This window comes from Leptosomus discolor, chromosome 19 (assembly GCF_034619465.1).
Source record: "Leptosomus discolor isolate bLepDis1 chromosome 19, bLepDis1.hap2, whole genome shotgun sequence".
Taxonomy (NCBI): Eukaryota; Metazoa; Chordata; class Aves; order Leptosomiformes; family Leptosomidae; genus Leptosomus; species Leptosomus discolor.
The window spans coordinates 12,236,145-12,249,446 of NC_141409.1; the positions used below are offsets into that span (position 1 = coordinate 12,236,145).

Here is a 13,302-nt window from a genome sequence, read left to right on the forward strand (position 1 = left end):
CATTTCTTGAAAAACAAGACTGCTCTGTACAACTCCAGCGGTATAGCCCAGCATTCTTGACACAATATCCTGTTAAGTAATACAGATCTAAATTGTACAGAGTGATACTGTTATTTAAGGGAAAAAATGAAGAATATGTGCAAAGACAAAAAATAAATCTCCTTTAGATTTCCCTGCAGGTCCAAATAGGGTAACAAACACACAAAAGGCAAAAAAATAAGCAAACCTAGAATACAATTAGTTTGGCCTAAAGTCAGCGACAGGATTGCTTCCACCGGAATTTAGATGAACTCCTAGGCCTTTACACTGTAAAGCTTTTTGCAGAAGCAGTTCTTCATACCTGAGGACAAAACCACCACTTGATTCACCAAATTTGACTTAATAAGTAAATTTTTTCTGTGAGTAAGTGTGAGCTTACTTGTTCTGTGGAAGCAAAAGGATAAACATCTTTAGTTTTTCTTTAAAAAATTAACAGTACTTGTCCTGGCAAAGACACGTACAAAGAAGTAGAAGCCAAAATATGATTTCAGTGTTTAAAAACGGACTTTTAAAAATAAGTACATAGACAATGACCGAATCTGTATGGATTCCAACACGTACAGTCCAAGCCACCGAAAGAAGAGGGTCAAAGCCTGAGGTCTGACCACAAACATAATTCCAGGTTTCAGTTTTCCAAAGTCCACAACTGGTATTTGAGACTGCAGCTCTTTACTCGCTTTCCATGATACGTCCAGTGCACATAAAGCAACATAATTCCTTTGATACGAGCGTGCTTCTCAATCAGTGCAACCAATCCCATGATGCTGGTTATCATCCCCCTGTGTTTTGGTCCTGATCTTCACACGTGGTTTTCTACACGCTCGGGATGAAAGCACAGTTTGTCACGTGAGGTGTTCTGTAGGTCCAACAGAGAGGTAAACAAGTAACCATTGCCAGGATCAGTATTTGAGAATCGGAGCTTGCAGCAGGCTTTTTGAAGAGTGTAAATAAAAAAAGCTGAAATAAATAATTGTGCCTATCAGATGAAGGAATTCAAGAGCCTGTCTCTCCTCCTGCAGTACAGGTATGTACCTGGGGATTAATTCTCAGTGCTGTCCTGGTGAATTAGCACCGTTAATAGCGATGACTTCTATAATCTGCAAATTTACTAGCTGGGGCCGTGCGATTCAGGAGGGGTGTGTGCGCAGCTGGTGTAAGGTGAAGTCCTTCTGTCTGACAAGGAACGACTGCACTTCGGCGCTCCACGATCCCGCGGCCACAAACCAGGCGCTTCTCATCCAGGGCAGCCAGGTGATACTCACAAAAATCGATCAGCGATGCCACTTGCTCGTGAAGGGGGAGGGACTTGTATTTTTTCTGAGCCAGGCAGAAGAAAGCTTCGACAAAGGCTTGCAAACACATTCCTGCAAGGAAAAGGGGTTTATAGGAGACTCATAGCACAGTGTTCTCTAGCAAACTACATTCTTTAAGCACAGTAATATCTCTTGGCTCTTTTGGCAGCAAGGCCAAATGTGTACGAGCTGGGTGTGGGCACAGACAATCGTGTCAGTTAACACCTTTTAATCTGAAAAGCAGGCACACAGAATGCTCACTAAGAAAAGAAACTGTCTTCCCTTTAAAGACCGAAACACAAGGCATTATTTACTGACACACACGAGCTCCTTTAGTGTCTCAGCACAGGGCATGCCCAGACTGGGTTACAGACGGGTGACACTGTGTCACTGAGGCCATTTCTGGTTTTGCAGACATCAGCCTGAGCAGCAGCCCGGCATCCAGAGGCAAACAGGTACAGCAACAATTGATTTTAAGGTATTGCACAATTAAATTGATGTAACGTGAGCCTTGACTTCTGCTACCTCAAATATTAAACTGAAACCAAATCAGACACACACTAACGTATTGAGCTTCAAGGAAAACAGAGAGAAAAACAAGTTTACATCGGCACCCGAATCGGGTCATTTAAACCTTGTATTTTTAGAGATGGACCTAAACCAAAAGTTCACATGTAGAACTACTGAAACAGTATGTCATTTCAGACTGCAGCACTAGCAAGATAACCCCATTACCAAGTACCACCTTATCGCAGAAGTGAGTTTATTTGAAGTGTCGCTTTCCTTCTGCAAAGCCTGCACTAGGTACGAGTCCTTCACCAGGTACAAGTCCTTCACCTTCCTTTTGAAGGTGAAGAGGCCATTTTTTTAGCCCTACCCGGTAACTCTACAATAGTTTTGTTTCAACCGAATGACCACCAGTTGAAGCGTGTACGAAGGGAAAGTGGTGAGGTGCCAAAAAATGTCTCTGCTGTCACAAAACTCTCTGCTCTGCCCCCTCACAAACAAAAGTCCCCTGCAGAAGCCGCATGCTGCAGTACAGACTGTTCAGGTGTTGTTTGATCACATCTTACTAATAACACGTTACCACAGCCAACGGAAAGAGGGGCTGCATATTAACACTAATTACGGTATTTAAAACCTTGAAGTAATACCTACTTTAATTCTTAATTAAGAAGCCAGACCACAATTGGTTTTGCAGAATGCCAGCAACAGGGAACAGTTACAGCTGCTTTGTGCTTTAACTGGCTCTCCCAGTTTGAACATACACTTAAGATTATTATTTTAGGACGAGATATTGAAAGGTTTGGGTTTTTTAACCTAATGTTGGCTTACTGATGCTGCAGGAAAGGCACCTTTTCAAAATATTACAATTAGACTCTGAAGTATAATTTCTCTCAACGAGGGCTGCAGCTGGGGTCGCTTACAATCTTGGCTGTAAAGTAGCTTGCAAAGGAATTGTTGAGTTATCTGAAAGCAGCAGCTGCCAGCTCAGTGAATTATTTTATCAGTCACGGTGAGCTGCCGGCAGGGAAAGCACCTTTGGTGGCACACACACTAGACACACTTTCTCCCCCATAAGGGACACTCATGTGAAGCATTTAAAGAAAAACGTTAGAAGCCGCCGTTTTACAGGAGCAGCAATAGTTACTGTACTGGTTACAGCTGGAAGTGGGCCAAACATTAAGCCAACAGAAATGGTTGGGTATTTTGTGTTTTAACACCTAGAAAACACCTGGTTCGCTGAGACTGTCAACAAATCTCTTAAATTCTGAAAGTCTGAAGATTCACTTGCATTTCTATTATTTTTCCTAATGAAATTCTATCAGCTAATCACATAAATGACTTACACCCACACTGAAATGCTACATCCAAATACTCAAATTTTACCAAGGTGATCCTAACCTTCCCCAAGCAGTACGGGAGTTGGTGCATAATAAACCACACTACCTCCTCTGCACTATTACCTTCATTTTCTCTCTTCTAATCTTAGGTCTGGATTTACTCTTTCTAGCCGCCTTGTAAACAGTCTGTTTTACTTATTCTCCTTTTACCTTATCTTATCTGACTTCATACACACAGACTCTACAGGATATTATAGAATACTTATGTTCAAGCAAGACAAAATAATACTTATCTATTTCAAACAAATAGAACCATCATTAACATTCCTGAAGCACATTCAAATATTCAAAAAAGGTTATATACAAATAATTTTACTGCTGTCATACCTGACCACACTCTCACAAATTATTATGTGTTTCACTGATTCTTGATGTTTATATGAGGGAACTACAGATGTATTTTGGGGTGGGATAACAAATACAAGTCTGTCTCAACTTGGAGACTTCTGATTCTTCTGATAGTTTAGCATGAAAAAAGAAAAAAAAAAGATGCAGGACTACATACATCGATGTCCATGTTCAGCTTCTTATATAGAAATATATTTCGAACCAATTTCTGGGAAGATGCCAGCTCGCAGCTCTGTGACCAGCATGCTAGTTTATACCCGCAGCATCGAGGTGGATTTCTTTATCCCACATGGATTTAAATGGAACCTTGAACAATCCTCCTTGATGGCCACAAGGAGCAGCGGCATAAAACCTTCCAGAATACTCCAGCCGCTGTTTCCCTGCTATAAATGGCTCAAAAAATGTCACCAGGACCATTTGGGGTTTTTTGTTGAGATGGGAATATCAGCGCAACTAAAGTTATTCTATATTTTACAAAAGCTATGGAAAAGCTGCCAAATTTATGGACTCAATTTCATATAGAAATGTAATAGCCATTTTAGAAATTAAGTTACATATTAAATTGTGTATTTAGGCCATTAATATAACAAGAAAATAATCCCTGAAGTCTGCTATTTGATAGATTACTGGCTCAGATCTGAAAACGTGGCCAAAGCAGATGGGGAGGTAGTTCACTACTGAAGGCTAGGTTGGCTGTTTGACCCAGCTCCTGTATGAACAAACAATTTACAGCAATGGGTGCTTGCACCAAAAAAGCACTGCGACTCCTCCTACTTAAGAGAGCCTGTTTAATAGCTGAGCACTCTGCAAGTTTGTGCAGAAACCTGTCGTCCTTCCCTCACCCATCACAAAGACAATGAAAATGAAGAAAGGGAGTGTACTGTTGGGCAGGGGGGGACTCTCTGGGAAAGGAAAAGTAACACTTTTGTTTGTCCCCAAAGGAACCTTTTTGGGGAATGCAAATCAAAAAATATAAATTAAGCATATTTATTTCTAGCTCCTGCATAGCTTTTGGTTTGGTTGGGTTTTGCTGGACGATGTAAGCTTCTCTAGTATGGACATACCTTCTTACACTGTAATTAAGTTGAAGGTTCCACTGAAAATGGTTTTAAATGCTTCTCTGCAAACAGCAACTAGTCCTACATAGGGAAAATTTCTAGCATAAAGAGAGGCTTGCAGAAGACTTGTTCCAATAAGAAAATTGAGAACTAGGAGTGATGTATTCTGTAGATACAGGGAAACTGCTGCAGAATTAACCAGAAGAATTTGTTGTACATGTACATGCCTCGGCTGTATACACCTTGTTCCCTTTTTTTTTTAAAAATTGAATATTTCAGCGTGCTTGAGGTATCAAAATTGCAAACACACACACCCCTGCCCCCCCCGCCCCCAGCTTCCACCGTCTTCAGGTACAAAATGGTGTTACCTGATTCTTTGTGGTCGACTCCCATGCTGTTCCACCTTCTTGTGATATCAATATACAAGATATCTACAGAAGCCATTGAAAAATTGCTGTTACTCAATTTGCAGTTTCTGTTAAAAACAGACAAAATTAAGAAGAAATTCCGATCACATCCAAACTTCCAAGTTAGGAAAAATTCTACAAGGGCAACTGAGAGAACACTGGGAGAAGAGCTGACCCACGTCACACGTACACACCCAGCGTAACGTGCTTAGTCGAACACCACCCCCACAGCAGACAGCAAACCAACCAGTGTTCACTGAGCGTACGCGTCTGAAACGGTGCGGGCCCTGAATTTTCCCCCGTGCAGAACATCCCTCACACGCACCCAGTCCTGCTGCCCGGTCAGGTCACGCAGGCAGCACCCCTGCCCGCAGCAGCTCTGGGCAGGAGGAGTGGCCCACCGAGGGGCACGCACCTAAATCCAGTTTGCGTGTGCCACCTCAGGCCAAGCTCTAGCCACAAGAAGGCAGCAGGTGGGGTTACAGATTAACTGGTTTATTTTGGTTCTGCAACAAAGCAGGGGAAAAAACCAAAACACCAAACCAACCCTGAATATTTTAATTAAAAACATGACTTGACCGTTGCACACCGCTTTCTCCCAGGCTGTGGCTTGTACTTTCTGAGTCCGTAACAGAATGGAATTAACTGGTGCATTGTGGAACCCAACAGGAATCTGCACAGACTATCTACATGAGGCAGAGTTTGCACAGAGAAATACTCTTTTATTTACTGACTGATCCCGTTTGGAAAGGGTTGGAGGAAAGCTTTCAGGCACAGCATTACTTCTTCGTGCCTGAACACTGAACAGATTTACCCTGTGTGTTATGGAACGCTGCACGGAAAACAGCAGCATCTCTGGATGCATCTCGGGCATTTGGTGATAAGCACGTGTAGGAGATCTGACGCTTGTGTGGTCTGAGCCTGCAGCGTGGTGTCCATCAGCACATGAGAATTAGCTATCTGTCCAAGATTTCCAGATGTCTGGCAGCCTGGCTGGAACTAGTGCACATGCCAAAGGGCTGGCCAAAATTCCTAGCCAGGGAAAACAAAAAAAAACCCAACACCAAAGCACCCCAAACCCAGATAATTTAAAAGAATCTTAATCTTTAGTAGCCTAAGTAGAGCTCCCTTAAAACAGAGAGTTAAGGTCTGGCCTAGATAGTCCCAAAAGGCATCATCCAAGCAAGGACTAGAGCCATGTTTGGTTATTTCACTTTTAGTTATTTTTTAGAATAAAGAAATTATTGAAGTGGGACAGATTTTGACCTGCTAAAATTTGAGTGGATAGTCTCTGCAACCACTTGCCCACGCAAACACGCACACACACACAGTGACACTTGTATCACAAACTTAAGAATAAAATGGTACACAACACCCACCTTAGAAACATGACCTTATTTCTGAAATGAGCAGTAATGACAGCATTTCAGAAAAGGGCCGTACAGTTGGGATAGATACTTTGGGAAAAAATAAACAAAATATTTGCCAATATTAAAAAGTTTAATTTAACATGCATTAGGAAACTGCAAACGCTATTTCATTGAGAAATGGCAAATTATTTTAATATTCTTAAAAGAAAACGTTGGCGTTTATTCTATGTTCCTCTGACACTTGCCAAATTAAGGCTGGACTAAACAACAGAAAACACCGAACTGGAAACAGTCCTGTACTGGTCTGTGGATAGCGCAGATGCCTTCAGTCATTTTCTATATATCGTAATTTGTATAAATCAAATTGTTTATATTCATTCCTGATTGCTAAATGCATCTGCATAGAAACAGGATCTGTGTTTTAAGAGTACATCTGCTGCTGCTGCTTATTTCTTTTGTCATTGTCAATGAAAGACAGAAAATGATATATTTGTACCATGACTAGAACAGATATATCCATAAAAAAACAACGAAAAAAACCCTCACAAATAAAAAGTATGTGAAAAAATAAATTGAGTTCCTTGCCATTGCAAGTTGCAATTTCACAATGCAAATCCTTAGTGCACCATGCATCAGCAACTGGCATTCGGAAATCCTTTCCTGCGGCCTGGGGCAGGCGGCTGTGCCCCCCCAGCCAGCAGAATCAGAGGAGCGAGCCAATTCTGGCTGTCACTTTCTCACACTGGTATTCCTACCATTTACTAGGAACACGACACGTTGACTAAAATTGCAAATAGCATCTCCCAAAGTATCTGTAGAATAAAGACCCAGGTTCCTACTAGATAGTTTCACAGGTCAGGTATTTTGGGAGCTTGGAATGGTAAAAATATATCTATTTTATTAAAAAAATATGCAATGGTTCAATGGAACTTATGGGGAAAATTGCCTTTAGCAGGCATTACTAAACCTGTAAGTAAAAGCGTGCCGCTGCTAGGGGCCTGCTTTCATGCCACAGAACTTAGGGTAAGCACAGGCACAGCAGTGCCACCCCACAGGACTGGGAGTTTTGAAGTTCTCAACTATGGTTTCAGCCATCCCTAAAGAAACCTTCACCTTACTCACCTTATAAATGTTCGGAAACCTGTTGGCCCCAACTTTGTTGTCCCTTTTACACCCAGAAAACGGATGAAGAGCGCAGCCACTCTGTCCACAAGTCGCAGATAGTTAAACTGCTTGGCGTACTTGGGAAACACCTGCTTGAGGCAAAGGGAGGGGAGGCCAGCCTCTGGGCTTCGGGGGGCATCGTACTCCGGCCTGTCCGCCGCTCCTGCGTCCAACAGCTCTTCGTTTGCTTCTGACACATGCTCCAAAGTCTGACACCTGTAGCACATAAGAATAAGGTTAACATAAGATACAATTATTTTATGAGATTCAATGTGCTGTCCTTCTGGGTTTCTTTTAATTATAAAACATGACTTTGAGATCTCTACAATAAAGAAAAATCCAGAACAAACACTAAGGTTCCTGAAGGCAGAAAAATAAGGGATTATTTAAAAGGATAACAAGCAGACCATTCTCTGATGCCAAAAACACCACCTACAAATACAACTGACAGAGATGCTGCACCATTGCCAGGTTAATGGTGAGAGCTACCATTAACCCATAACGCCCCTTGAAACGACTGGGAGCTGGGCACAATCATAACATTTTTCTGGAAGTTTTAAAGTTTTTGTTTTATACTAAACCTCTCCTTTATCAAAATCTTGGATTTACCACCCCAAGAAGGTAAGAGTGGGTGCTGGGTCATGGCAACACCGCATGGTCGCCCTGACCCCGCGCGGTCCTTGTCATAGGGACCTGTGGCTGCTGTGTCCTAGGCACAGGTCAGCGATTTGCTGTGCGGGTATTAAACTGCCACCAGCTCCAGCTGTGTACCTCCTGGGCACTGCCCAGGCTGCAGAAACAGATGGAAAACGTTACCAGTGTCCAGAAATTCAGGGGCATGGCTATCAACCCAGATACAAAATTACAAAAATTAGTATTTTTCTGAAAAGACAAGTGATTTTAGAACCTCAAGATGATGACCATTTAAGACATTTTCCATATGACTCTTCAGCATTTCCTGAAAATCATATTCCCTTAAATTTATTTCATATAAAAACATTCCAAAACTGAAACACTGCCAACAGGTACTTACTTCTGAAAATCTTGATCAAGGTATGCCTGCACGATTCCCTTTACAATGCTTGAAAATATTTATAGTGCACTCATGGATAAAAACATTTTAGTTTAATAACAGAAAGCCTCATCTCATTTTTTAAATTTTTTAAGGTGGTTTTTCTTTTTCCTTTCCTTCTTACTTTTCCTTGTCCTAACCAGTAATGCTCCTTAGATCACTTAATAAAGCTGAGGTAACAACAGGTTCTCAACAAACTGGGCCCAACTGAGTAAGTTTTTTTCTAAAATGGCAGGTTGGTTTTTTTTTTTTAATCCACGTTTTTAAACATTAAAAACATTTCAACCTTCCCCCCCCCCCCCCCCCCCCCAATAACACAGAAATTGTTTTTCTCACTGCAGATTCATTGTGATGCTGTAGAACATCCATATATCTTTCAAAAGGTCGTAACAACCTCACGACAGGTAACGGGCTAACTTCTTCCACACAGCCAAAGAAAACACCAACGTGCAGTTACGTGCTGGTGTACCAGCAACAAACATAGGTATGTAGAAAGAAAAGACGAGTTTCATGGAATATTTCAGGGGAAATGCTTAGAGATTGTAATAATCTAATGATATTTAAACTTATTTTCCAGTAATGATTAGAAGCTTTTACCTTCCCTGATTAGTAAGGTACAAAGAGCACAGTGAGCTCTATTTGCAAAGAAGACATTCTAACACTACATTCAGAAGCAATACAGTTTACTGAAATGCATACTAGCAGTACTCAGAAGACAATTTCTGGGCAATCCCATTATTTTTTCTTCAAATCCTCTGTGCATAGTGTCAAAATATGTTATTTCATCTTCATTGCTGTTGCCAAATTCCCTGAATAAAGCTGATCGAGATAATGATGTTCCGAAATAGATGCTACATGTTTATTCAGCATGACATATTTCTACTTTTTTCTCTGCATTTGACATATCTAGATAAAATTAAAGATTGCTATCCTCGTAAGTTCAGAAAGTCTGATAGCTGATGGCAATTATTTGGCACCCACTAAGCCTATGCAGGCTTTCATTTTCTTTCCAGTCATTTTTCTAAGTACCCATCAGCAAGAATAAGTATAATTCACACTAGGTAAAAAAAAAATTAGCACTTTTACTATATTGATCTTTTGTGTTCCTGAGCAAATGTAGTGTTCTTCAGAAAGTTCTGTTCCAGCAGAGGACAACAATCAACATAGTTATTATTCACCCACGGCACTGTAAAAGTTAAGTCCAATCTACAATAAATCTGTACCTTCCGACCTCGACTGCAAAAGGCAGGAGCTTTCCTCAGCCCTCTTGCAGCCATCCTGGAGTCAGCCATCCATAACAAATAGCCCCGTGGGATTTGTAGACTCTCTTTTCTACTAAATTTCCCTGAAAGACATTAATGTGACTGCTTAATGCAGAGCCGAGGCTGGAAACTTCTCCCTGCACCAAATGCCAGCTCCAAGCTCACGGGGACGAACTTTGAACGTCAGCAGACGTTGCAACAGCTCTCTGTGCAAAGCAGCCGTGTCCAGCCTCTTCTGGGGTTTAGGAACTCGGAGCTGCCAAGCCATCGCTGCTCGGATGGGACTGTCACACTGCGATTCACAAAGCCTCTGTTCTTCTGAGACAACTATGGTTGCAAACTTCTAAAATAACGGTACTTCTTTTGTATCCACACGTACATTCATCGATATAAAGTATTTGTGAATGTGATCATTTTTTGAGATGAAAGACTCTAAAAAGTCTTTTAAAAAAACAAATAAAAATCTTAAGTAGTGCTTGTGTAATGTTCCTTTTTGCTGCAGATAGCAAAGTGGAAAAATAATGTTAGTTTTGTCTTTAGTTAAATAAAGCTTAAAGTAATAAACTATTAGTTTTGTTCTTTCCCACGTAAGATTGGATGGTGCTTTCACTGCCATCTGGCTGCCAAAAGAGCAAAAGTATGTACAGCCAAGCAACAATAAGCATGCAGGCTTCTATTTTTCATCTTTAAAGGTCTGATCATGAATTTAAAAATTCAAATCTTCAGCCAGTTGAACTAGACCTTCACAAAACGGGAAACCTTGTACTCAGGAGGAGAGAAGGTTGTGTTGTTTGTAACATAACTCATTTTAATGACCCTTTCGCATTCTAAATCCAAGAGTGTTTTGGATTGTACACTATTCATTCATCACTAATGTTGCCAGTTAAAAAAAATAAAAAGCTTTCCTTTAAAAGGCCCAAGCAGAGCTGAGGACATTGCACTGGATTTCTCTCTTTTTTTTTTTTTTTTTTTTTAACAGAAAATGCTGACAAGACTGTTAAAGGGATCAGCTTCAGAGAAATTAATTGTAGCTCCAGCGCCCGTTGGTGCCTGTGCAGCCCAGCCGCGGGAGGGAGCCCGCAGTGCTGCCCTGCCGCTCTACGTCACCCAGACAGAGGCTTCACTTGTGGAACAAGGGCTCTTCATCTGCAACCTGCCCTTCCTTCACAAATCCGTACCTTCTTCCTGCTGAAGTACCAGTCCCTGCAACTGCTGAGGAAGTACAGTAGTTTAAAAGAGGGTTTTTTTTTCAGCCTGTCACTTTTCAACCCCCACCCTCAAAAGCAATGTGAAATAGTCATGAGGAGAACACCCAAACCATGATGGTAAACAAATACTCCATAGAGCATCACTGCTGGGAGCCACAGAGGATTATCTCCCTGACTGAGGGGGAATGGATGCGGTCAAACTATTAAACGGGACCACGTTTTGTTTGTATTAGGGTCACAGAAAATTGTGTTCGCAAGAAAAACCCCCCACTGTATTACAGCCAAAGGAAAAACCAACATAATTGAACATAACAAAGCAGAGGCTCTAAATTACCACCTAGAATCTGCTTCTTCCCCTCCTTTCTATGGAGAAAAGCCTACAGCTGCCTTTGACATCATGGATAAAAACTCAAAATCAGCTTCCCATTTAGCTCTTGAAACCATGTTTCATATTAGAACAGTATTTTTAAAATAAAACCAGCTTTTTTGTATGCTATTGCATGTCTCATTCCTTTCAGCTTAAGTATTTTATATACTTTTCTAAAGTACAAATCAGAACAAGGAAACTTAATTCTAATCTTTATTGCCCAATCTTGTACTTCTATTAAGTAAAAAAGGAGAATATGCTTCTTAGCTTGCTTTTACAGGTTTTCGCTTTTATAAAGTTTAATGATTTGTTTCCATTCTTATGCCTCCCCCCCAATTTTCTTAGGTTTCCTTTTCTAATGCACTAGAGCTTAATTAATTTGATCATCTAATTTGAATTAAAGTGAGAGTTACACTTTGTGCTTTCAATAAAACCAAGACTTTCCAGAGCAAACCTGCACAAGAGCTTGTCCATATCTGTAAAACTGACTGGATACATACGCTCACCTTAACTGCAAGCTTTTACACTGACTATATTCAGAGTATAATTCTCCACTGCTACCACAGACAGTACTTCAATAAAAGTTTATTTTCTGTAGATCTATTCAACACACTTGTATGCACCCAATCTCAGTGTAGTCTCAACCCAACTAATTAAGGAGCTGCCTAGTTAGGTGTATTACAGCCAGACTCGGTGCCTATAAAAACAGAATTTTACTATGATCTGCACGTTTTTGCAAGGAAACAGTGCACAACGTACTTTTTGCCCTAGTGCTAGATAAACCTACACTCGCTTGCAATCCACCATTACATTTATTTTTTTCAGTGTTTCGCTGCCATCTGCCATCGCCACACCATAAGGGTGAGCCGGATGACACAACTCCCCAAGGGTCGTGCAGTCACAGACTGGTATAAGCACTGGCAGTACAGCTACAAAAAGCAGAAATACAGCTCAAAGTCCAGCAACAATGAAAATGTCAGGGGGATTTTCACCCCCATTTCTACCACTAACTCATTAGTCAACTGGAAAACACAGAAGTACACATTTTTGCAATGTTACCTGTCAGATTCAAAGTGTCACTAAAAACTCCTATCCATATTTACCACGCAGATCTTTCTTACTCCAGAAAGTGACTTCCAGGGAACGTTTTATATACTGTGCTGTTCCAGGCTTCACCCTGGGAGTCTGGGTACAACACACAGGGTTCCCACGCTTGGCCCTGGTCTCCCTGAAAACCCTGTGGACAAGCGCTGCAGTGGAGTTGTGAGGATCAGAAACGCCAAAACACTGAAATAAATCTCCAGAAAGAGAACGTTGCACAGGTTCCCTCCATTAGCTCCTTTCTCGTGGGATTTCCAGCAGGCAAGGGGAGGAGAAGAAAGCTGAGCCCCACGCTTTAAAGCTGCTCCTTAGAATTAATTGTTTTGACTGACACAGCTGAGTCAGGCTAAATGAATGAAAGGTCAACTATAAGGTAATGCTTCTGTTGCCATACAGAATAAAAGCAAAGCTTAATTTACATACTAATGTCTGACCTCAATACATTAATTTCTCTAATTCTGCAGCTCATGACAGATCTCTTTTTAGAAATGATCAACTATGGAGAAAATACTGACTGCATCTTTAAAAAAGAATTTCAATTTTAATAAAGCTTATGGAAATGACATCTAAGACTACTGATCTTTTATACATGATTACTAATTTATTAATGTTTCCTCCATCTATGTTTTATCCCTTTCATTCTGACTGGCCTTAATCTTTATGCAAATACAAGTTGCTAAGGGACAAACAAATTTGCAACTACTAATTAA

General features: G+C 40.9%; 1 protein-coding gene across 1 annotated transcript in view; it reads right to left on the bottom strand.

Moving 5' to 3' along the window:
• Positions 1–519: 519 nt before the first annotated feature.
• Positions 520–13,302, bottom strand: part of TTLL11 (tubulin tyrosine ligase like 11) — a 48,024-nt gene continuing 35,241 nt past the window's right edge. Inside the window, exons 7-9 of the mRNA XM_086475555.1 lie at positions 7,541–7,798; positions 5,010–5,116; positions 520–1,403 (exon numbers count right to left, since the gene is read on the bottom strand). Coding sequence (XP_086331681.1) covers positions 1,114–1,403; positions 5,010–5,116; positions 7,541–7,798 — 655 coding nt within the window. The 3' untranslated portion in view covers positions 520–1,113. The remainder of the gene's footprint in view (positions 1,404–5,009; positions 5,117–7,540; positions 7,799–13,302) is intronic.